This window comes from Xenopus tropicalis, chromosome 6 (assembly GCF_000004195.4).
Source record: "Xenopus tropicalis strain Nigerian chromosome 6, UCB_Xtro_10.0, whole genome shotgun sequence".
Classification (NCBI taxonomy): Eukaryota; Metazoa; Chordata; class Amphibia; order Anura; family Pipidae; genus Xenopus; species Xenopus tropicalis.
The window spans coordinates 119,960,437-119,985,271 of NC_030682.2; the positions used below are offsets into that span (position 1 = coordinate 119,960,437).

General features: G+C 37.0%; 1 protein-coding gene across 10 annotated transcripts in view; it reads left to right on the top strand.

Annotated features, from left to right (window-relative positions):
* Positions 1-24,835, top strand: part of sulf1 (sulfatase 1) — an 81,560-nt gene that overhangs the window by 48,851 nt on the left and 7,874 nt on the right. For 7 of the 10 annotated variants that reach the window (XM_012964156.3, XM_012964155.3, XM_031903155.1 and 4 more), the window contains 14 exons: positions 3,250-3,419; positions 5,990-6,140; positions 7,394-7,569; positions 8,011-8,139; positions 8,454-8,510; positions 9,548-9,677; positions 17,016-17,232; positions 19,204-19,504; positions 20,323-20,419; positions 21,723-21,817; positions 22,295-22,360; positions 22,918-23,090; positions 23,468-23,610; positions 23,696-23,819. In XM_012964156.3, coding sequence (XP_012819610.1) covers positions 3,250-3,419; positions 5,990-6,140; positions 7,394-7,569; positions 8,011-8,139; positions 8,454-8,510; positions 9,548-9,677; positions 17,016-17,232; positions 19,204-19,504; positions 20,323-20,419; positions 21,723-21,817; positions 22,295-22,360; positions 22,918-23,090; positions 23,468-23,610; positions 23,696-23,819 — 2,029 coding nt within the window. 10 annotated transcript variants of the gene reach the window in all.

Genomic DNA, 24,835 nt, shown 5'->3' on the forward strand with positions numbered 1-24,835 from the left:
TTAATTAAATATTCAGCAGGGCAGAAAGTAATTAGAATTTTGTGTCTGAAAATTCTCTTGTGCTGTACTTGACAAGTAAGAAAACTCTTATATTCATTTATATCCAGAGCAGCCTTCCAGCCTGTGTAGTGATTCTGCTACTTATTGGTAAACCAAAAAGAAGATAATTAATACCAGATATTTAAGATGATGTAGGCTCTAGTTTATTACATGAATTCCTGTAAATCCTGAGCTATCAACAAAAGCTCTGGGCTGATGTAACTGCAGTGCTGCTAAGGAGTATCTTTCAGCAGCATAAGCCCACGCTTTCTGCGACGGATTCCTTTGAACCAGCTGCATATTAAAGTGCAACTAAAGCGTCTTATTTTATTGTCCTTGTATTTAGCTAAGTATACATTTCAAGACACAGTGGTTACCATTGTTGCCTTGCGGCTCTGGGAATTTTAGGTTCAACTCCAGCCAGGACACAGTCTCTTAGGAGTTCGTATTTTCTACCTATGTCTGCATGAGTTCCCCCCCCCCCCACACACACATTTCAAAAACATACAGGCAGGTTACCATGTAAAAAAAAAAAAAAATCCACTGGAGAGCCAAATGCGTTCTGTGTTGTTTATTGGTTTAGAGATGCATAGCATTACATGTTTCGGACCTGTTTCGTACTGTGCAGTACTTCACCAGAGGAATGACCCCAGAGGGGTCCGAAACATGTAGTGCTATGCATCTCTAAACCAATTAACAACACAGTACGCATTTGGCTCTCTAGTCGATTTTTTTATTTTTTCATGGTACTTATTGAAGTGGATCTGGCGAAACCTATACCATTGTTTGATTGAGCCCCTTCACTGAGTTTTACACTTTGTGGCACACAGGTTGTATTTTCTTTTGATACAAGCAGGTTATTTGGCTCCTAATTAAACTGGCTATAGTGCATGTGAGGACCCCACCGGAGCAGGAACTGATCTGAATGCAAAGTCTTGCGTTTTTATGAGTATTTCGGCTACATGTGCCTGCAATGAGCGTATTCCATTTATTCGGGTGTAGGCACAGGTAGGAGGCTTATGGCGGTATTTTTGTCAAGCGGTTTTCAGCTTGCTGAAAATATACATCATATGCCTGGTCTGACATTAGCCTTAGGGGAACTGAGACTTGCAGCTTAAAGGGCAATTCACCTTTTTCAGTAAAACTGTAATAACACATAAAACAGGACCCAAAACCCCCCCAGAAATGTGTTCAAACTTTAAATAACCTATCAGATTTGGACATGTATAGCCAGATTATTGCTTATAAAGTGAAATACTATAAAACTTTATGGTGCTTAGGTATTTATCCCTACTGGGAACAATTCAGCATTTTTTTTTCATATTTTTGGGTCTATTTATCTTCCTTATATTATTCATGGAAATGTTAGGATCCTGGGACTATCTGGCTGGTGGGAAATGTTGGTTAAGCATGATTTATGTATTCTTCCTGCAGGTTACTTGATTTATGTATTTCTCAACTCAGATGGGATCCCTAAGCCTTGTGCTTCCAGGGCCCCCTTTTCAATAACTTTGGAGAGACTACAGGCAAAAATATAGGTTAAAGTTCCTTTGCACCTACTAAAATAGCTGATGGGCTCAAAGCACATATTGCACAAAATAGCTCATTAGATGCATAGATGGTATTTGCCACTAAACAAGGTCATGTCACACTGGGTCATGATGAACTACAACAACCATCCTCAACTGTAGAAGCATATTGGATTACTGGAATTCCAGCTTCAGGTCCGCAATTTAAACATCAAGGCTTTAAAACTTGTCATCAAAATAGAACAGAAAACCAATAGGTTAGTAGCTCTTCTGAACAAATGAAATGATTTCTTGTTGTGGTGCCCTTTAGAATCACTGTGGGACCATTCATTTTGCTGTACAGATCCATCTCAGGAGCCTTACGCTGGTCTGAACTGTAACAGTGGCAATTACATGATCTGGTTAAAGGAGGAAGGTTACACCTGGTTCACTTGTGTCAGTGCAGCGAAGCCCCTCGGGGCCCTGTTTAGCAGCTGTGCAGCCTTGAATACCTAGCACGTGATTGGCTGCGCCTGGAAAGTGCTTGAGCCTCTGAGAATGTCCTCAGCATTTTCCCCATGAAGTCTGCAGGATAACTACACTGGCAGGTGGTTTAATTTAAAAATTCATCTTCCATCTCCTGCTTAGGTTCCATTTCCTCAATTTCCCTGAGCCCCACAATTTCCGTGAGCCATCTTGACTATGTGTTAGACCAGTGTAGTCGGAAGCTGGCTCTTTTCAGGGTCAGCAGCTGTACAAACGGAAATAACTGTTTATAATGACATATACTTTACTGCGCACACTGCTAAAGCCTTTGCGAGCCCCACTGGCAGCATAAAGGTTAAAAATCCAATTATCCCCACCTATTTAATCCTACAAATCTAAGATAGAAAACCTGTATAACTACATTACTCTAATCCCCTGTATTTCACATTTTGGTGCAGCTGCATACATTTGCCATTGGGACAGGATTCCAAAACGAAAGGAATAGAACGCCGTCTGGTGCATTTATTGCTTAGATTATTGAACATTCATTATTGCAGTGGAACAGTCTGAGTCTCTTTACGATAATGGATTATCCTCTCCGCATCTGATTGAAGCCTTATAATGTGCTACTGCACTTCAGATAATTTAAATATTCCTGTGGGCTTTTTCATGTTATTGTTCCTATTAAAGGAAAACTATTGTATTCATTAAACAGGAATTCTCTTTATTTTCTCTTAAATAGATAATGAGTGCTTTACTTGTTAGGGTCACTGGAGCAAGTGGTGTGCTTATCTTAGGACCATACACACCTATATGACGTTGTATATTTGGGCAGGTGCTTCCTATCTGAACATTATTGTTATGATAAAGTGTTGCTTTTGATTAGAAAAATAAAGTTTGCTACGTGTTAATCAAATGCTTCAGTTCGGCAGGATATCATGGGTTTGGTTTGGCCCATTTAAAGGTGTTGCCAGGAAACTTGTATCAGGGTGGCACACATCCTTTGTTGTGGCTGATAGGAGCTTTAGTTTTGCCTCACTCTGCATTTTTTTCCCTTTTCCCACCTAAAGTTTAATGTAATGTTTAGCCACATGTAAAAGGCTCTGCACCTTCTGTTTAAATGCAACAGAATGGAATAAGGGCGTCACATGTGTCTGTAAAATAAATTGAACTGCAGAACAAGCTCTAATATTATTTTTTATTTCCCATTTTACAGGACTACTTCACAGACTTGATTACCAATGACAGTATTAGCTACTTTAAATTATCAAAGAAACTGTACCCTCACCGTCCCATAATGATGGTTATTAGTCATGCAGCTCCTCATGGACCAGAAGATTCCGCTCCGCAGTTTTCAGAGTTTTTTCCAAATGCTTCGCAACACATGTGAGTACTACTTGGAAAGACTGGTTTTCCCCTACCCTGTGTGCCGGGATATATGTGTTTATTTAAATTCATGTATATTGTCTATTCTTTGAATTTAAAAAATCCATATTTTGTAATTTTTTTTATTATAAATCATAGTCTTTTCACCATCACTACTTCCCACTCTCCCCCTGTAATCAGGATAGTGTTTTTTTTGTTTTTTTTTTAAATAGAGATAAGTAGCATAAGAGCATAACCATATCCCTCCCAACTTCCATCTGCACCCTGTGTCAGGCTTTTAGATAAGGAGCAGCTCATTATACAGAGGGCTTATCTGTAGACTAGTCATTTGATTAATTACCTTCTCCTCCAACAGTTGCTGGCAAGAACCAAGGCAGTCAGTGCTTTCAGCTTCAGATTATGTACCATTTAATGCTAGAAAACCAAGTTATTTACCAAGGATAAACCTTCATTAAACAGTAGTCAGCACAAACCCCTTCATTGAACTTGTGGTGTACAGGAGTATACTTAATATATAATATAATAATATTGTATAATTATATATAGTATAGATTTTATTTGATATATTTTTTTACGTTACCAACTTACGGGCTCTAAATGTAAGATCAGCCTTGGCTAAATCATTGCACTAATAAACCACAAACTATATAACACTGTACTAATAGGATTTTAACAATTGGATTAATCAGCAGTAAGAAATATATCGCCATCCGCTGTCAAAATGAATGTGTATAAATGAGATTTTTTTATGTACTGGCATTTAGATAGAAATCACAAATTGTATATCTCACAGCTGGTGATGCTGCTGAAAAAAGACACTGGTCCAAAACAATATAAGCATATGTATGCTTATTTTGTGCGATTGTGATTTTCATATTTAGTGAACTTCATTTTTCCTTTACTTTTACTGTTAAAGTTTCCTCCTTAATTACCAAAGCAAATGCCTTTGTAGCATTTCATATTGTCCCATCAGCCTGTATTACACCTGATCCAAGCCATCTGTTGCGTTTTCAAAATAGATGAGTCAACTTTTAGGTTTTTAATTACACCTTCCTTTCCAGAACTGTGGATCATCTCTGCATGCATTAGAATTAGTCTGAAAGGTCCACAGACAGGAAATAAGGGAACAAAAAAAATAATCCAAGTGAATATTTTGGCAGAAATTAAAACTGTACTTTTCCAGAATATATTCCTTTAAGATTAATAGCATCTTTAATATAGTAGGCTTTTTACTTTATATGTTTATATCTTGAGTCCTTCCCTTCGCTTTTTAATACCATCTAGTAGATTAGTAGGATTTTTGTTTGGGCCACTAAATGACACATATGATTTAATGTAGATATAATTAAGGATATGGTACAGGGTGGCCATAAGTGGCTGCATATGGAAAAGGGTATTTTGACTGCTGCTGTTCTACATGTGATGCTATGGTGGGCAAAACCCTACACATCATCTAATAGCTCTTGTACATAGAACTATGCCTTAGCAAGAAATGCCAGTCCATGGAACAGTGCCAGCCAAATACTGTCCTGCATTCACTTAGCTTTAACTCTTGGAAGGAAAGAGCTATTAAGTATCTTTATAACTACAGTAAAATTATTCCCATTGTCTAATGAGAGGATCAAGGATTTGCAGAAATTCAATAGATTCCTGAAAAATATTCTGCATATGGCACATCTCTGGATTATTTTGACTGCAATTCACAACTGATTTTTATTTGCAACTATATTAATGCATAAATTCCAGCTGATTCTAAGCCTGGCTACGTTAACATGAATTGACGTCATAGACTAATACCATCTGAATTGTGCCCAGTTGGGTCTGTGTGCCTGCACTGATCAAGGCCGGTTGAGTTCTTTGTAACTTGAAAAAGGGTCAGTAATTATATCTTGGGATTTACAAGTGCTTTTCCTAGACACTGAAAGCTTTTGCATAAGTATTACTCAATCCTGAAGTATTCACATAACTGGCCTAATACAAGGCTGGGCTGCGAATTATAAAATTATACTAATACTTCGGAGCTTAAAAAAATAAAATAATGAAGGAATCAATAACGTGGAATTTGGTAATAAGACCTGAAGTGAAGCATTCTAGGTGATTCTGAATCCTGTGACAGTGGCTGCTGGTGGGGCCTGGAGTTTGAGATGTAGGTTTGATAGAAAAAAAAATTCAGGGCAGAAGGCCACCTGTGACGCTAGCCTTAAGGTTACACTTGTAATCTGTTCAAAGGGTTGCTAGCTTCCAGGGCTGTCATAAACAAAAAAAACCAAAAACTCAGGGGCTCCTGGACCATAATGAACAGTATTAAATAAAACAATGTTTAATACTTAATACTATAATAATTAAATATTATTTTTTAAAACCCCTGCAATGTCGGGGGCCCTTAAACTAGTTAATCCTTGATGACTGCTCTTCCTTTTGAGTTGTAGAGGTCCCAGAGGTCCCAGTCTAATGATAGCTAAATGAAAAGAACACAGTATTGGTTAGATTAGAGAGGTGGCGCTAGGGTAATAGTTAATACTACAAATTTTGTTTCATTTGTCTGATATATATTTCTGTATTTCCTTCAGAACTCCGAGCTATAACTATGCACCCAATATGGACAAACACTGGATCATGCAGTATACAGGCGCCATGCTTCCCATACACATGGAGTTTACCAATGTGCTTCATAGAAAGAGGCTACAGACTCTCTTATCAGTTGATGACTCTATGGAAAAGGTAAAATATATCAAACGTATAATGTCAATTGATCATAACAAAAAGCAGTAGGTTATTTTGGTATTATGTGTAATTGTGTTCTTTTCTTAAAATAAGAGGAATATGTTTCCCCCATGCCTATGTGGCTGGTATATTTTATGGATGCCTGACTAGGTATTTCTAGAACAGACAGAATGTTTTTAAAAGAACCTAGGTGCTGTATTTCTAGCAAAATAGTGAGACTGTATTATATGGGATTTGTTTTATAAATATTTTAGAATTTGTTTTACTTCAGTTACATATTTTGCTTTCTGCAGTTCACTGTTATAATCCACTATAACCCTAATCTCTACTAATTGTTCAGCCCCTAATTAGACATCTATAATTTGTTTCTAGCAATGTTTTAGTATAAAGTCTTAGTATATTGGTGTTATACAGAACTAGTTATTATATACTAATTATTATAACTAATTATGCAGCATACTGTACACAGATTTGTCCTGCCACAATGAATTTCTGCACTGTATAAGAACTGTACAAAAACTGACAATGGAAGCATCAGCAATAATTGAACCTAGGCTTATCCATGTCACTGGTTCTTTGTGACTTTTTTTTGCTTTTGCTTTGGCTCAGACAAGCATTCTTTCCTATTTACTTTGTGCAGCCTTACTAGAGCTTGCATTACTTTCCCTAGTAATGTTTATCACCGTGTTTTTACTTTACGAGAAAAAAATACATAAGGGACAGTATACTTTTAAGTTCAGTTTTCTATTGATGCCCTATCTTATTCATATTCCAGTCTCTCATTCAAACACTGCCTGGTTGCTAGGGAAAATTAGACTCTAGCAACCATCAATTTAAAGGAGAACTAAACCTTAAAAAGGAATATACTTAAAAATGTCATTGTTTATATACTGAACATACTGCACCAGCTCAAAGATTCTGCATCTTAATAGCTGCAATGCTCCAGGACTTCAAATTTGTCACAGGAGCTCCCCATCTTGTGTCTGCGACACTCATATGCTCAGTGGGCTCTGGGCAGCTGTTGAGAAGCAAAGCCTTGGGGTTGCTGAAAATGAGGCTGGCCTGTCACAATATAAGCTGATGGATTACTAAATTCTTATGCTCTGAACTGCCATGTAGTAATTATCTGTATTAATTAGTCTTATATTGTGACATTTATATTGTGTATATACAGTATATTGTGAGTGGGCCCCTAAATTACTGGGGTCACAGATCTTCTTCTACTATTAATGTTTGGGTTTTTTTTGCAGTTGTATAATATGCTGGTGGACACTGGTGAAGTGGAAAACACTTACCTCATCTACACATCGGATCATGGCTATCACATAGGACAGTTTGGACTGGTCAAAGGGAAATCAATGCCATATGACTTTGATATTCGTGTTCCTTTCTTTGTTCGCGGCCCTAATGTGGAACCAGGATCAATGTACGTACTAGAGCACAATTGAGAGCAGCTGCCCATATTTTTAATCGGTTTCACGTATCAGCATAGCAACAGTGATTTATATGAGTTCTGAATGACCTGCTAACCACAGCAAGCTGTGTCCTGCTCTTACATATTTGTAGTGTAAGGCATTTTCTCTATTTTTTTTTTTTACAAAGTAAGAGACCGGCAGAGCTTCAGACCAGTCACTGCGTTAGACCGGTTGCTACCAATAAAGCATTCAGATTTTCACAATTCAAATGCCTTTGGGAAAATTTACATCCAGTAGGAACAGTGACACATTATAGTTAACTGCACTGTATACATGAAAGCCACTGTTTCAGAGCATGCCCCATCCTGAACTGCAACACCCTTGTTTATTCTATACTTACACTACAGTTAAACAATATCCTTTACATAAATGTCATTATGTTTGTTTTACAGAGTGCATCAGATTGTCTTGAATTTAGATATCGCACCAACTATTCTGGATATAGCTGGGTTGGACACACCTCCTGATATGGATGGAAAGTCTGTTCTACCTTTGCTGGACATTGAAAGACCTGGAAACAGGTCAGCACGCCTTCTTTTATTTACATTTTATCTGATTATTTTCTTGCGGCAAATAAATTACTAATGTCTGGGTAATCATGAGATTTTTCTTGACATAAATACTAAACATATGTAGATCATTTTCACTAATATATAACTGTGAATTCACAAACATGTCATATAACATTTTATTATTTTTTAAAGTTATATGTTTAAAATAGTAACTTCACTTCAAAGCAGCACAGTATCACTGACTAGTTGGTTTGCTTTTTTATATAAAATGGAACATTGTCTATGTATGAATAAAAATAATCACTTTTATCACTTACTTTTAGGCTACGCACCAATAAGAAGAACAAAATTTGGCGAGATACGTTCCTTGTGGAAAGAGGGTAATAATCAGATGATGTTTACTTAACATGATTGTCAAAGTTTATTTCTTGTACATGATGACAACTTAAACCCAAGTTAGACCAAACAGTTGGAGCAGCTTAGCTGTTCAACTGGAGGCCCATGGGCCCTCCAATTAATTTTTATGACGTCTACTTAAGAGTTCCATAGATTTCTTTGTATTACATCATTGTTTTAATATAACATACAGCTGCCATCAGAGAAATAATCAGAGCACTGTTTATTAACTTGAACAGAACTGTCATAACTTGACGTTGTTTAATATTTTTTTTTAAATTTTAAATAATTCTTAATATTACTTAAATCCCTATAGGGGCAATTATGAGCACAATTGCCATGTGGTGAGGAAAGCAGTGGCTGCAAGGGCAACTATATAGAAGTGCAAGTTTTACATGCAACTGCAGGAAAACAAATGCAACTGCATTAGTAAATGACCCCTTGTATCTTTGGGAAAAACAGAATTGGCAATAATGAAACCCCTATTTGTAAGTCTCGGTAGCCAACCTAATCCTTTTATGGCAACTTCTGTTTTCCCATAGATTGTAGGGGGTGGTGTGATTCATTATTTACGCTTGACTATATTTCAGTTCTGTAGAAAGCTTCCTTCCTAAATAGTAATCAATATCACATAACAGTTTTGGGAAATGAATTAGTCTTTATTTCACAAGACAATAACAATTTCAAGAAAAACATGCATACTATTACTTTATTGTAAATTAAAACTTCAAACATAAACTTATGTCATAAGTAAAACCTAAGACAAACTCAGCAAGTATGAAATCAGAGAACATCTGAGCATATGTCCTAATGAATAGAACTTGTAGACATAGGATCTGGAAAGATGTACATGCAAATGTTCCTTTAAGCATTTCAGGCGGTGAAGGTGGATATGGTGACCGTTATAATACAGTAACTATTATTTACAGTTAATTAGGTATAGGGGATCTGAAAAAACTGATCTATAATATCCTGGATTTGTTAAAATGAACAAAAACCTTTTCTCCTTTCATCTCATTAGAAAATTTCTGCGAAAGAAGGAGGAGCCAAGCAAAAGCAGCCCACAGTCCAATCACTTGCCAAAATATGAGCGAGTGAAGGAGCTCTGCCAACAGGCCAGATACCAGACTGCATGTGAGCAGCCAGGACAGGTGAGGTGAATGAGGAAGAGTGAATTTAAAGGACATGTAAACCTTACATTTTTCTACCATGTATATAAGTTGGGTACATCTCCCCCACATTAACCACATAATTTGTATTGTATATATCCCCTCTGTTCACTATAATAATCAAATTTTCCTTAAACAAATTGCAGCTTTTCCCTCTGACATCAGTGATATTTACATATGCAAATGGAACATGTGTGTCATAAAGTTCATGTAATCAAGAATGCAGGCTTACACAGGCAGAACTTACTTTGATAAAAAGTTCTGCTTGGATTGAGCACTGTAATGGTTAAACTAAGCCCAGGACAGGAGGTTAGGAGAAAAAAAAAGCATAGTGCATGACTAGAGCAGAGTTTCTATGGAAACCAGGAGTACCATCTTTCCATTGGCTGCTAGACTGGAGGGTGTGTTTAGTAAGCTTAGTTACCATCTTAGAAAAGCAGTGCTTGCTCAGTTAGCCAAGAGCCAAAGCAAATTCCTAAGGGAGGGGGCCAAGTGGGTTAGAGGAGGAGAAGGAAACTAAGTGATTAAGGGGGTGCTCCAGCCTTACTACTAAGCTTTGAACAACCAGGGTGACAAGTGTTTTGTGGGGGGTTGATATGTCCTTCAAATAGTACCCTGAATTGTCATCTATAACCCAGTCATGCAAAATTGGGTGGTAGCTGAGACAAACACTTTTTTTCTAATCCCTTCTCTTGTGGTACCTCCATCACAGTAATAAAGGGTTCATTTGTAGATGAAAACTACTTGTAACAACATAAAACTGACTTCTTTTACAAGTAATATTCTTGCTGTTAAGTTACACTTACAACATATTTGAATTTTCAAATATGTTAGTTAGTCCAGACCAGTGCAGAGTTGGTGCACATATCCACACATTCCTCATCCCTTCAATATGTGAATGTCTTTGCATTGTGGGCTGCATCTTACACATTTTCTGTTTTGAAATAGTTAAATAATTAGCTACATTTTGGCCTAGTTCACGGCTGCTCAAAACCTAGTTATAGTCTACAAGTAAATCATGAACTGTGGACCTGCACACACATCGTTATATTAGATCCCTCTTCTGGGTATTGACTCATTATTCATATGTAAAACATTTCGCTTAGGAAATGTGTCTTTATTTAAATACAACAATAATTGTTTTCTCTCTGTTCTAATGAAATTGCATGTTCCATATTCCGTTTTTAAAGATAACACTTGGTGGTTGACTTTAATATGAAAAATTCACAAAAAGTAATCCCTATAAGGGGTACCTCTGGCCGGTCTCTGTAGGCAGAAATTAAACTGTAGTTTAGAGGGCTATATGCTCCTCCTTTGTGTATAAAACACTTCTCCTATGTTTGATTTTACACTGTTCTGTATCATTATTATACTAACTACTAATCAAAATAGGAATTTTGACATAGCTTTGTGGTTGCCATTTGAAACTTGTTCAAACTGCAAATATGTTAGTCAGTAAGGAGCTCAAAGGAGTAAAACAGATTTGTTTAACCCTTAAATGCACTAAATGTAAGTCCCCCTTTTGGTTAACTGTGCCTCTTACTGAGTTTTACTCACTCTTCTCAGCTCTCCATATCATTTGAGTTTGACAGGATTCAGACTGACTACAGGTTTTTCAAAATGTTATATATTAAATATACATGATTGATAGTTTTTCTACTAAATGGAAAAATATTGTGGAATCTCACAAGAAATCTGCCTCAAAGCAGTTTGTCTACCATGCATGCATTGTGTTGCCGTCAGATTTGTAAAACACAATTTGACATAAAAATGAGTATTGACTCCACATAGATAGACAGATTGCTAAGAGAGCATTGTGTAGAGTAACAAAGGGAAAGTTAGTGGTGATCCCAGTGAGCCAGTAAAAGGGCAACCAATTGGGGGTTTTACCCTTGAAAGCAAGCAAGTTGCAGGTAAAACTCCGTCCATTTGTAAAAGTAGAATTTTTAATAAATCAAATGAAAGTAAGTGTAGGACTGGCCAGACGGGGGATGACTTTAACGTAGTTGACCAGCTTTAATATATTGCAATATACAGACAAACAACCCCTGTTTTGCTTAAAGGGGATAGCATTTCTTAGTAGCTTAATGCACTGAAATGTCTATAAAATATTTATTGATAATAGGTTAGGACCTCCTGTTTCTATCATGTAGAGTAACTCACTTGTTTCAGAAAGGGTACAGGATTTTGAATTAATTATATCTAGAAAGCTATTCATTTCGGTTTGATGAAGCTTACATTTTTGTTTTCTTCATAATTCCCCCTTTTAATCATGTCTAGAAAGTCATTTCTCAGCAAACTCTTGACTTTAGCTTTTTGTGCTGACTGTACTTTTACGCATAAGTACAAGTTTCCTTCAAAATTTATAAAAGAATTCCTTTAAAGATTATAATAGGATTGCATTCCTGTGAGCCAATATTAAGAGTATTGCTGCGCACAAATCTCTTACTAAAGAATTTCCTTTTTGCCACACAACTGATTATTTTCTAATCCCTTTACAAGAACAGGTTGGATGAGTTTTCCTTAGTATAGATATGATAAATCTGAGCTTTGTTTTGTGATGCCTGTCCTGTCCATGTGTAACTGCATCAGTTCCAACTGAAAGACCTTACTTTCAGGGTGAACAGATATAATTTCAGTTTATAGTTGGCAAGCAATTTTAAGCAAATGGTCTTCAATATGTTACAGTAAAAAGTTCAACAGAACGGCCATGAGAACTCCTCGCAATGACTGGCTAAGGATACTGGGACACACCAACAGCTGGTGGGTTCTAAACATAGCATCCCTGTTTTACAAGCTTGCCACATACTAAAAACATTACTTTTAGATAACAGTTTTGAACTTAAATGAGGGTTCACATGAATGTAATTATTTTATTGGTGTTCTCAACCACCCACAACAAGCACCCTGCCATCTGGATTTTGGCAGATAGCAGTTGGGGTAAGTTTGCTGGGCAGTGGGGTCAGAGAGGTTACTTGTATCACTGCCATTATTTAAAGAGAAAACAGTACAGGTGACAGCTGATGTTCTGTGGCGTTATAGAACCTTATAACAGCCAAATAAACCATTTAAGGCAGCTGTTGTATGCTTAGCCTGAGTCAAACAGAACCCCTAAATGCAAACTGAAGCACGGCTACTTTCTAGCCAAGTTATATTCTGTGCAATTAGAATGGAAGAAATTCCCCTTCTTTAAAAGCTACATTTAAAAATACTATGCAAAAGTGCATGAAAACTGGGCAATGATTAGTTAAGTAGAGTTTGGGGAAGAAATCATTTACAAAAATAACAAAAATATCTAGTCATGATTTGTGCTTGGGTAAATAAGCATAAACATGGGTTTCCTTCTACCTTTCAATGCTTCTACTCTTCTTCAGTGCTTTATGGCTGACAGTCTTTATAATACAACACTCACATGGTGGTCTAAGATTCTGTCTGGACCCATTGTTTATAAGATACCACAAATTTGTGCCCTTACCTGCATTTATTAGCATAGTAATTTTAACAAAAAATCAATCCTTAGCAAGGAAAAAGAAAATATGTTGCAGGCATTTTTAAATAATACAATGTGCATAAAAAGGAATTGTTGAGATGATAGTACACTCTTTAAGTATCATATAGGGGGTCCAAGCTTAAGCTACTTACATTTAATGCTGGAGGCAAGATGGATAATCCCAATGTACACAGTGCTTCTTACCAGATTTGAAGTTAGCATTTCAGCTCTGGAACTATTTGTATAGTTTTATGTATCTTCTCCAAGTAAATTTTCTAACCTACATTCTTTCTCTTGGTTATATTTCACAAACCAACACCTTCACCCTCCAGTGTATTTCATTCATTTGGGTATGTTTACCACTGTTCCACCATTCCTTTCCTTGGTGCGTTTTAACAGCCCTGCAAGCCTCCATTTCATTGTGTATATTTTAGCAGTAAATCAACCATTTCTTCTCTTGGTATATTCCCTTTATTCTCTAAACCCCCTTTTTTAAATAAAATTGTCCCTGGACAATATGCACCCATTGTCCATAGTTACTCAGATTTCCTCAAACCTATACATTTCTAATTCTTGTTTGTTTCTTACTCAGATATCCTCCCCAACTGACTTCTTTACACTAGTATCACCCTTCTATTGCTCCATTTGAATATGTACTTCTGGCTAATCCTGCACATGTATTTTTTACCAACTTCTTACTACTGAGTCTATGTTAACACTTCTTGTTTACTCACTTTTTTTTGCTATTCACATCAAATTTCCCACCCCAACATTCCTCTCCTTCCAGTTAATGTCTCCCTACCACTCCTTTTTAACAACTAATTGTCCCCTAGCAATCATTCCCTCCCACTCACAATAAATGTTTCCCTCCAGTCGCACTAAAGGTTACCCAGTATTCCCTTTCTGTGCTCTCTGTAACAATCCTACTAGCAGCACTCCTCTCAAAACAAACATCCATGCTCTATCCCCCAGCACTAAATTGTTGTTGTCTCACTCTCCTTTTAACAAACTGGCAGTGAAAAGTTCAGTTGCCAACATTTTCACCTTTCATGCAGATATGCAATTAATACTAAAAAGGCACATTTGTGTTACTTTTTCCTTTGTAATCAAGAGGGAGCAGAGGTAAGTTTCACACTTAGCTAAGCAGACACTTCACTTCATTATTCTATTTTTTCCTTTGCTTTTGTTGAATTATATTGACATTTTTGAAAAAATCATGTCCATACTAATAGTAATATTTTTGACAAAGGCTCTAAAGTTTGTTTTTCCAACTGTTCATTTGTACTTCTTTTCTAAATCCAGCTGCACAGTTAGTAAATCCATACACGTCTGGGATTGCTTGGTGGAGGTGTTAGATGGTGAGCCAAATATTGGCAAAGAGCTCCTAGGCAAACCCTTCCCGACACCATAGACTACTTCAGCCTTTTATTTGAACAGTTTATGAGTTTTTCTCCTTCAGAGAGGCTTTTTCTTCTCTACAGTAAATCATTGTCATGCACATGCATAACCACAAAGTTCCTGGATTTAAAATAAAGCAGCAAATAAATATGATCACTTTATAGTTTGCTTTCTTCTGGGTATTAAAGAACATTGAGCTTCTTCTATTGTTACTTTACGGAACACAATAGTCATTGATATTATTGTACAGCGCTGCGGAATATGTTGGCGCTTTATAAATAAATGTTAATAATAAATTGATCACAGCAGGTCAGTGGGCTTTCTGTGCATGGAAATGTTTGCATTCTTAAAGCTTTTTTCACACAACTTGAAATTCTAAAATGTGGTTTATATCTAAATGGTCAGCTGTAATGCAGTACATTTCCCATGGTAAACACAAGAGGGTATACACCTAAAATGTCACTGTTATGTAAGTCACAGGAGCACATGTAAGGCACTGTCGCCTGGGCACAATGCCGTTTCCAGATCCAAGCTGTGTGTATATTTACAGCAACACTTTCCAGACATGACTTGTCAGATGAAATGATTTATTAGTCAAGTTCCATAAGAGCTAACCAATTGCAATAAGCCTACGTAGTAAAAAACAAACCCTGCCTCACTTCACATTGTTACTAATTAAATATATCTGTGCTAACCATGTTTAGCTGTGATCTCTCAGTACAAGGAGGGACAATTAGAAACCCCATGACTCACCATTGGTCCCACCTATTGACTTAGTAACATGTCATGGAGTACAACCTTCTCTTTATCTGTCTTTCCCATACACTTTTAATAAGTCTTGCAGCAGAAATATGCCTTTGGAAGGATGAGCGTTACTTACTTACTCTTTCTTGACTTCCTGTGTTTGGACATCTGTTTATAGAACTCAAGTTTAAAATGAATCTCATAGGTTTTCTAAAGCTAAAGTGGCCTCTAAAGGGCAGGGGATTTTCATCTCTGATTACTGTGAAAATGTAAACAGCCCCTGAGGGATACGTCGTCGTGCAAGTGGCTTGCTACTAGGGTGGTGTGTATGCTAAAAATGTTCTCTAACACATGTATCAGCTGTTACCCTCAATGTGCTGGTTTGAAACCCCATCCATAAATATAACTTGACTGTCCAACACTTGAGCTGACGGGGGTAATGTGATACTTCACATAGAGACAGTTCAGCAGGTCTGGTGTAGGGTAAAGCCCATACATCTTTCTAGGAAGCAATAGTTGTAAATCCTGTCAGCTGAGAGAGGTGATAGCATGGAGCAGCAATTCATGTCTTTGATAAGCTAGTGATCAACTACTGTTTCTAGTTTGCCAAATATAATTATGATCCACTGGGTTAAGTATATACCCAGAAACAATAGCGTAATGTAATCACCCGTCATTATAGGGTTTTTTTTCTGCTGTTAGCATTTCTGTTACACATGTATTGAATAATTGCCTCCCCATGCCTGTCTTACTACACATTTTGTTTAATGCTTCACATGCTAATCCTAGGGGTGCAGCTGTTGGATCCAATCTGGAGCTATTTAGCTGTCTGCTCTTTGTACAGTGAGCAGTGTTACCAATCATCAGTAAATACACTGCTTTTTTTTAATTTACTCCTGGCAAAAATCTGTTAGTATTTATAGTAATAATAATGTGTTGTGGTTTTATCTTAGCCATGCCTTGCAGACATATCTTTATGTAGTATCCATTCTTATTAAAATTGCTTCTCCATTTTTCTGAACCCATGAACCCACACAATGAGCGTCTGGCCCAGGTTTGTGACACCCCACAACCTCTGCACAGGAACTGATAGGTGCAATGCTTTATGGGTCTGGATAGCAGAATATCCCATTTTTTTAAATTTGCATTTATATTTACTTTTTTTTTTTTTTAATGAGCAAAATTTCAGTACCTTATAACCTTGGAGAATTCATTTTCTCCTTTCATCAAGACACACAGCTCAGGTTTTATCGCCAACAACTAAAGGCTGTGGGATGCCCATACCTAATTTAAGTGTTATTTACAACATATATCCAGAAATGTTACCTAGATAAAGTTACTAGAATTCGAATTTAGACTCTGTAGGCTTTACATCAATAGAAATAAATGACTACCTCATTAGATAAATATAACAAATGTTACTGCTGCCCCTCATATTGCTTTCAGCCTAGGTGAAAGGTTCCTTTTGTAGCCTCTAAGAGAACTGCTTAGCAAGTCAATGTCTATTTAGGTGTTGTAAGCTCACTTCTAAATTTGTACCACATTCTTTCTTATTCTTTCCTTTCCATCAACATGTGTATTACTTTCTACCTTTAGAACCAAGTCATATTTCATAATATTGAACTTGACACGTTTGAAATAATTCTAAGCAGCTTTCCCGTAACCTCCCTCCTTGTCATCCCTTGTAGAAATGGCAGTGCATTGAAGATATGTCTGGGAAGCTTCGCATTCATAAATGTAAAGGGTCCGCTGACACCATTTCCCTAAAGAAGAGGACACGAAGCATAAACTCAAAGGGCTATGGAAGCAAGCATAAAGAGTGTGTATGTGGGGACGCAGATTACAAATCCAGCAGAAGTCAAAAGAAGAAACAGAGACTTTTCATGAGAACTCCCGGTGTTAAAAGTAAGCGCACCAGAGTTTTGATGTACTATTTGTTGTCAGTAAACCGGTACATTGGTATATTGTGAATGTGTTGGGTTGGTACATGGGCAAATCCTTCGGCTAATTATAATCACACAGTGGCCCCTAGTGGATTTCTAAAACAGTCTCATCATTCAAATTCCACAATTTATACGGGCATTATAACACAATGCCCGTTCCTAATGATAAACATTTAGAAAGTCCCAGGGGTAATGGCTGGATAATTTGTTAAATTCTGTTCTGCTGCTGAAAAAGAATCAAAGAAATGAGTGTAATGTGAGAGATTCATATGTTACTACCAAATGTCACTGATAATGGCTTCCACCTGTGGCCTGTGCGGTGCTAATAAGGGCTGGAGAAACCCCCCTTTTCTTTATAACAGTCTTGTTCGTGGAACTCTTCACACTCATAAAGGACAGAAGTAAACAGCAATTTGTGTGAGTAGAAAGGTTACTGGGAGGTCCTTTAAAGAGTTTTTCCCACACTTTAAACATGATAGTTGCTAAATGAATTTTCAGAATTGTTATTTGGCATCCTGAAAATATTCCTCACAAAATCATATATTTTAACCAACAGAAACCAGTGTGTGCATTTTGGGTTGGTGTGAATCTCAGTCAGCCTGTATTTTCACCATTTTTCAATTAGCTTAATTGATCTTACTGATGTCAGAGCTCAGTTAAGGACAAAGGTTGGTCTACTTAGTTAATGAAAGGCCACCAGATGTTTGGGTTACAGCTTCTACATGCTATGCGTACAGCTGCTCTGCTAAGTGAGTTACACAAAACAACTGTGTGATGGATGGGAAAACCCTATGAATCACATTAACTGTTTGTGTCTAACCAGAGAAACATTGCAGCTATGGCGCTTCCAATGAATATAATAACAGCAACACAAAGACAAAGCAGGTTTTTTAAACTATGTATAATTAAAAGAATATAACTGTATTTACATTTGATAAATTGGATAAACAATGCTGAGGTTTTTATATCGTAGTTTTTTCAAGTGTGCTGTAGACAGCATTAATATTTGCAATTAGTGGATTATGTGGACTTTTAATAAATACATCCTTTTATGATCTAATACTCAAAATGATACCAGGTTTGTGTGGGCATACTAGAGGTAAAATGAGAAAGGGCCAGAAAAGAACAATAAGTGATTCCAAAGCAACATAATTCATGTGTATCACTTGACCAAATACAAGGTATGAGACCTTTTATCCAGAATGCTCGGGATCTGGGGTTTTCTAGATAAGGGCTCTTTCTGTAATTTGGATCACCATGACTTAAAGTAACAGTAACACTAAAAAAACAATATAATGTACTGTTACCCTGCACTGGTACAACTGTTTTCCCCAGAAAAACTATTATAGTACATATAAACAAAGCATCTGTGTAGCCATGAGGGCACCCATTTAAAGGAGAAAGGGTACAGGTTACACAGCAGGTAACAGATAAAAACCATTACAGTTTACAGAGTTATGTATCTGTAATCTGCTATGTAGCCTGTGCCTTTTCCAGCTTGAATAGCTGCCCCCATGTATACACTGCAGTTTATTTAAAGAAACTATAGAATGGTTTCTGTAGCACACAAAGTCATTTTTAAAAATTATTATTTGCTTATAATGGAATCTATTTTTTAGATAACGGGTTTCTGGATAACAGATCCCATACTTGTAGTACTTTGAATGTGAGACCGGAGCACAGTAAGAAGAGGGAAACAGTAAAATTGGTACAAACATAAAGTTAATTAGATGTCTCTGTATGTTATGGTGATGGCACAAGGGGGATTTCTGGTATTTTGCCACCCAGGCACATTAAAGCTTAATGCAATGCTCTTTATGTTATCAGTGTGGAAGTGAAACTTGGACCCTTTTTTGAAGAATCACATTCAGTACTCTCATCACTTGCACCACTTGCATCAAGTACATGTAAAGATAACCTTTTTTACCTGCAGAATTTAATCCTCGGTTTGTCCACACTCGGCACACACGCTCACTGTCCGTTGAATTTGAAGGTGAAATTTATGACATAAATCTAGAAGATGAAGAGGACCACCAGGCTTCCCAGCTCAGGAGTCTCACTAAGAGGCACTATATTTCTGAAGAGGAAGTTGGCGATGAAGATGATGATGATGACAATGAAGAAGATGAGGAAGATGAGGAGTATATGACCACTGTTCCGGATGAAGATGAGATGATGTTAGCTGATGGGGTAATTAGCGCAAGCCAATCTTCATCTGTCAGAGTCACACATAAGTAAGTATTTTTTCTCTGAATTTTCAATTTTTTTCTTTAAAAAGAAAAAGTGTTTTAACAGAGTCGTGCACATGATACTTGTAACTCTAAATAAAAAGAAAAAACACAGATTAGGTAACAGTTGGTGAAATTGTGAATCATTTTGTCCGGAATACATTTCTGTTAAGGTATCTGTAAGGTATCTCTAACTTCCGGCCCCTTCCTCCTCAATTTGTTTTCATCTTTTACCCTTAAAGTGCAAAAATTATCTGTTGTATTGGCCTCATAGAATAGAACAGATAAGAATAGAAAACAGAAGATAAAAGATGGAATCTCTAGGCCATTTTATAATTGCAGTGTAAAAAAATTGATGTGGCATTACAATTTGTGTTGCCGTTTGTTTACCCCAATCTTCATGTAAAATTCAGTAAAATGAAAAGACTGTAGGGATGGTGTAACATAGATGGAAAAGCCTGTGTATGTGTAAAAGTGGCAGAAGATCTGGTAGTGTTTATAAAACTGCACAAGATACTTGCATAGCTTATGCTGCTATTAACTATTTGTTAAACTGTGTTCCCATTGACTTCCATTGACCTCACCAAGTTCAGGGTCTTCTGAAATAGTTGGGTAAATACTACAGTTTTTTAAACAGAGTTTGTTGTTAATTTATACCAGTGTTTGCACCTTTTTTGGCTTGAATGTTACTTTGCATGTATAAATGTGCCCTGTCTGTGTATGGCAAGTTACATTGGAGCCAATATATATGTGTGCATGTGTTTACAAGCCGCATTCTTCAGCTAATGAGGAATGATAATCTTCCTTTAATTTCTCTTGCTTAGGTGTTATATCCTTGCCAACGACACTGTACATTGTGAGAGAGAATTGTATCACTCAACCAAAGCCTGGAAGGATCACAAAGCTTACATTGATAAAGAGGTAAAGCGCACCCACGTCTCTTTTCCTGAGTAGCATCTGATTCCTCATTCCTCATTCCGTGTGCCTCCAGGGAACAGTAGAACACTGTACGTCTGCTGTGCACCAGTATTTCATGATTATAGTTGTGACAAATACATGAAGTTTCTTGCATTATCCTTTAGCTTTGCCAGATCTCACAGAAATGATACTGATCACCTAGAATTTACTTTTAGTAAAAGTAGACCGTGCTATTCTAAATACCAAATTGCTAAATTTGTTTTTATTTAAGTATTTTTGTACTTTAGCACTTACAACTGTTATCTGGTTGCTACAGTGCGACTTACCCTAGCAGCCAGGGAGTGGTTTATATGGCAGACAGGAGATCATTTGAACATAAAGCTGTGTAGAAAGTGATAAATAATGTAAATCTAGCCTTAGAATTGATTGCTTTCTGGTGGCTGTTACCTAAATGACCAGATTGCATTTCAAATTTGTGACTGGAATGAAGTAGAATGGAAAGGCAAATAGTTCAAAAAGCTTGCAAAATTAGGGCTAATTGTGTATTGTACTTAAAAGTAGTTTTAAGATGATGCACCACATTTGGTCTCCTATTTTCCCTTAATGTACCTTGGTGGTATGTTATATATCTTTTACTCACTAGCTTGCTTGCCTGGATAATCCAAACTATATTATATAAAATAACACTATCCATTTGTTTTAATAAAGTAAATCTTTATATTCAAAGCCAAGTTTCTCCGATCCCCCACTGCTTGAAAACTAATGGTTATTACTGAAGGGCATATTTTACTTGCTCACTAGCCCAGGGTTTGTGGCTGTAAACTCATGTAGACTAGGCCCTGCTTGTTTGTAGGGCTGTTATGATTATAGAAGAGAATTTTAAGAAGCATGGTAACTGCCCTTAAATCATTCAAAATAGTATCATGTGTATGATTTTGTTAGGTTGTTTTTAAAGGGACAATATTTTTCACAACACATTGATTTAGAAAACACTTGCTAAATAAAAAGAACAGTGTTCACATTTTCTTTGAAGTACTGTCACCATGACGAGCCTGCCAAAGCTGAAGTCCACTGTACTGCAAATAAGCCAGATCCATAGTACAGTATCCTTTGTCATATAACTTTTTGCAGGAATTTATTACTGAACACCTCTCTAACCCCTACACCGCATTGCTTTACCCTTTACTTCAGTTGAATACAGGAAATACTCAACAGAAAACAAGATATTAAAGATAATGTTGTAATGCCAGGCTGTAGGATATAACATCTAAATCAGAACCCCCATAAATATTTTGTACTTTTACAGATTGAAGCTCTTCAAGATAAAATAAAGAATTTAAGGGAAGTAAGAGGACATCTGAAAAGGAGAAAACCTGATGAGTGTGACTGCAGTAAGCCTGGGTGAGTGTGAAAATGTTTCAGTAAAGGAAAACCAGTATTGGGGAATACAAGATATTTAGTTTCTAGGCCCAGCAGGAGTTCTAGTCAGAAAATAATATTAGCACTACAGGTAGTGCCCAGTAGTAACTGAATAGTGTGTAATGTAATTAATCCAGGTAATGCCACTGAGCGACGCTCAGTACATCTAGGTTAAATCTAGAGAGCATTTTAATATACATGTACTTGGTAAGCACGAAGAATACAAAGTCATTATTTCTATTGATTCTTTTAGTAAAGGTCAAAATCTTCTACTCCTTCTGTTCCTCCTACACATCTAAAAACCTATTGTAAATTATATCTAAAAAAAAGTATGCTTATTTCATAATCATAGTCTTTGTTTTTAAACCTTGTCTAAAGTGAAGGCTTGCAGGAAGTATGTATTATGTTGTACCTCATTTCCTGCGATGCCCCTGATTATAATGCCACATTGTCTTGCAGGTTTTACAAGAAAGAAAAAGGAGTGAAAGTGCAAGATAGGCTGAAAGGCCACATGCACCCATTTAAGTAAGTATTGTTTGTGAGAATGTGAAATTCCCCTCCTGTATTACATTGCACACAAAGGCACCATATTTATTTAGTAGAGACACTGTGTGTAATAAGCATAAATAACAGTACTCTATTCTGCACATTGTGCTCACCTTCAGCCGATGCCCATTATTGCTTGAAAGAAATAAAATAAGGGGAGTTATGCACAGGTATGGGATCTATTATTCAGAATGATTGGGACCTGGGATTTACTTAATGATTTGTATCGCCATACCTTAAATCTATACTATATATGCATCTCATTTAGGATTTTTACTATTTTAATATCACAGAGAAAAAGAGAATCATTAAAACAGGAAATTGCTGATATGGAACTTGTGTTTGGAGGGGTGGTATGTAATTATATTCTGTGGGTTGTAGCCTGAGATAATATACTTGATTACATGGGTAGTCTGTGGCGCCATGCCTGTGCTGCATAAACCCCTTTGCTTCTGATTTTGGTGGTCCATTGGATTGTTCTTATTCAGTAAGGCCCATGGTAATGGTATTATTGTTTCCATTTGTAATTTTTATAGGGAAGGTGTGCAAGAAGTAGACAGTAAATTTCAGATCTTTAAAGAGAACCGCAAGAAGAAAAAAGAGAAGAAAGAGAAGAAACGTCAAAGAAAGGGAGAAGAGTGCAGCCTACCTGGACTTACTTGCTTCACTCATGATAAGAACCACTGGCAGACAGCACCATTCTGGAATTGTAAGTACAGGCAATCGGGGGGGGGGGGGGGAGGCTGGGCTTTAAAGAAAGAGCAACAGAACTTTTTGAGACATATTTATTAAAGGGCAAAAAGACAAATTTCTACAATATTCTCAAGGGTGTGAAACTATTGCATATGAAATTTTGTAAAGAAATGTCTTGACGGTGATGCAGTCCCATAATATTTTCCAAACAGAATACAATATCATGCTTGGATGGGCCTTTTTTCAGTTTTGAGTGATGAGCATCACGTTTATTCCCATCTTTTCCTATGCTGCTTGCATAGTGGTGACATAGATTCTATGATTTGCTGTATTGAAATGGTTAAAGTTTCTCATTGTTCTACTTTACTAAGGGCCTCATCCCTGTCATTACAGTGGGATCATTCTGTGCCTGTACGAGCTCCAATAACAATACATACTGGTGCTTGAGAACCATCAACGAGACTCACAATTTCCTGTTTTGTGAATTTGCCACCGGCTTTTTGGAGTACTTTGATATGAACACTGATCCGTATCAGGTAACCACTTGCTTCCCAAGTCCCATTTCTAAATAACACTGGTTGTATAGACTGTAACATATTTTATTTTCTCTCCCAATGTCAGCTAACAAATGCCGTGCACACCGTTGAAAGAGGAGTTCTGAATCAGCTTCACATACAGTTAATGGAATTGAGAAGCTGTCAAGGTCACAAGCAATGCAACCTACGGCCCAAAGGCTTAGAAGCAGGTAATTACGTTCTATCAGTCTCATTCCTATCAAACATACACATTTTGCTCTTGCAGCTGCTTGCCTCTCGTATTCTTGCTGTATTTGTGATAACTGCAGATTTTCAGGTTCAGCGCGTGTTGCTGGTATGTTATTCAGTGAATGAAGCTGCCTCTCTGGATTGCCATCTGCAGTTTACAAAACTGAAAAATAATGAATATTTTTACAGTAACTTAATTTAGCTTTTCATTACAGGCTCAGGCATCAATAAAAAAATCACTGTAAGAGTTCTTTTAATAAAAAGGAGGCAGCTGAAGCCTTAAGAGACCATAATACATACAAAGCCTTGAAAGACCGTAATACATACCTTTATTTAGGTATCCTGAATAAAAAAATTAAGATGCCCTCTAAAACCTCAGTGGCTGGAGAAGGAGTTACTTCTAGTCCCTGAGACTGCTATTGAATGCTGGGACGGAGTATATACAAAGCCTATAAAATAGACCAACCCTGCTCAGAATGGTGGTGCTTTTGCAAGATGCATTGGTTTCGCAGCTAACCACTAGTCGAAATGAAGCCACTAACCTGCTGATAACCCTGGGCCCTTCTACTTCCCCCCCTCATTCTGTGTTTTTTTGGCTTAGAGCTGAGCAGCGTCTGTTTATACTTGCAGAATGCATTGTACATGCATAACAGAACAGGCTAGTTTGCCTTTAATATTTTTATTTTTACTTTTTTTTTTTTAATTTATTAATTGGATCCGAGTCGTGTTATAACCTGACCCAGTTGCTCCTCTCTTGAACTGCTGTGCAAGGAAAATCTACTTTGTGAATAACAAACGTTACTCTTGTATTTTCCTACATCAGGAAGTAAAGATGGCGGAAGTTCTGATCTGCACAGGTATTCGCCCTTTTTTATCTACTTTTCTCAAGCGGCTTCTTTCCAAATAATTGCATGATCCAGCCCCATTCCAACTAATGTTTGTATTCTGTCATGTGGCACATGGCGTAGCTCTTGGTGCATGCAAATTCTAACCATGG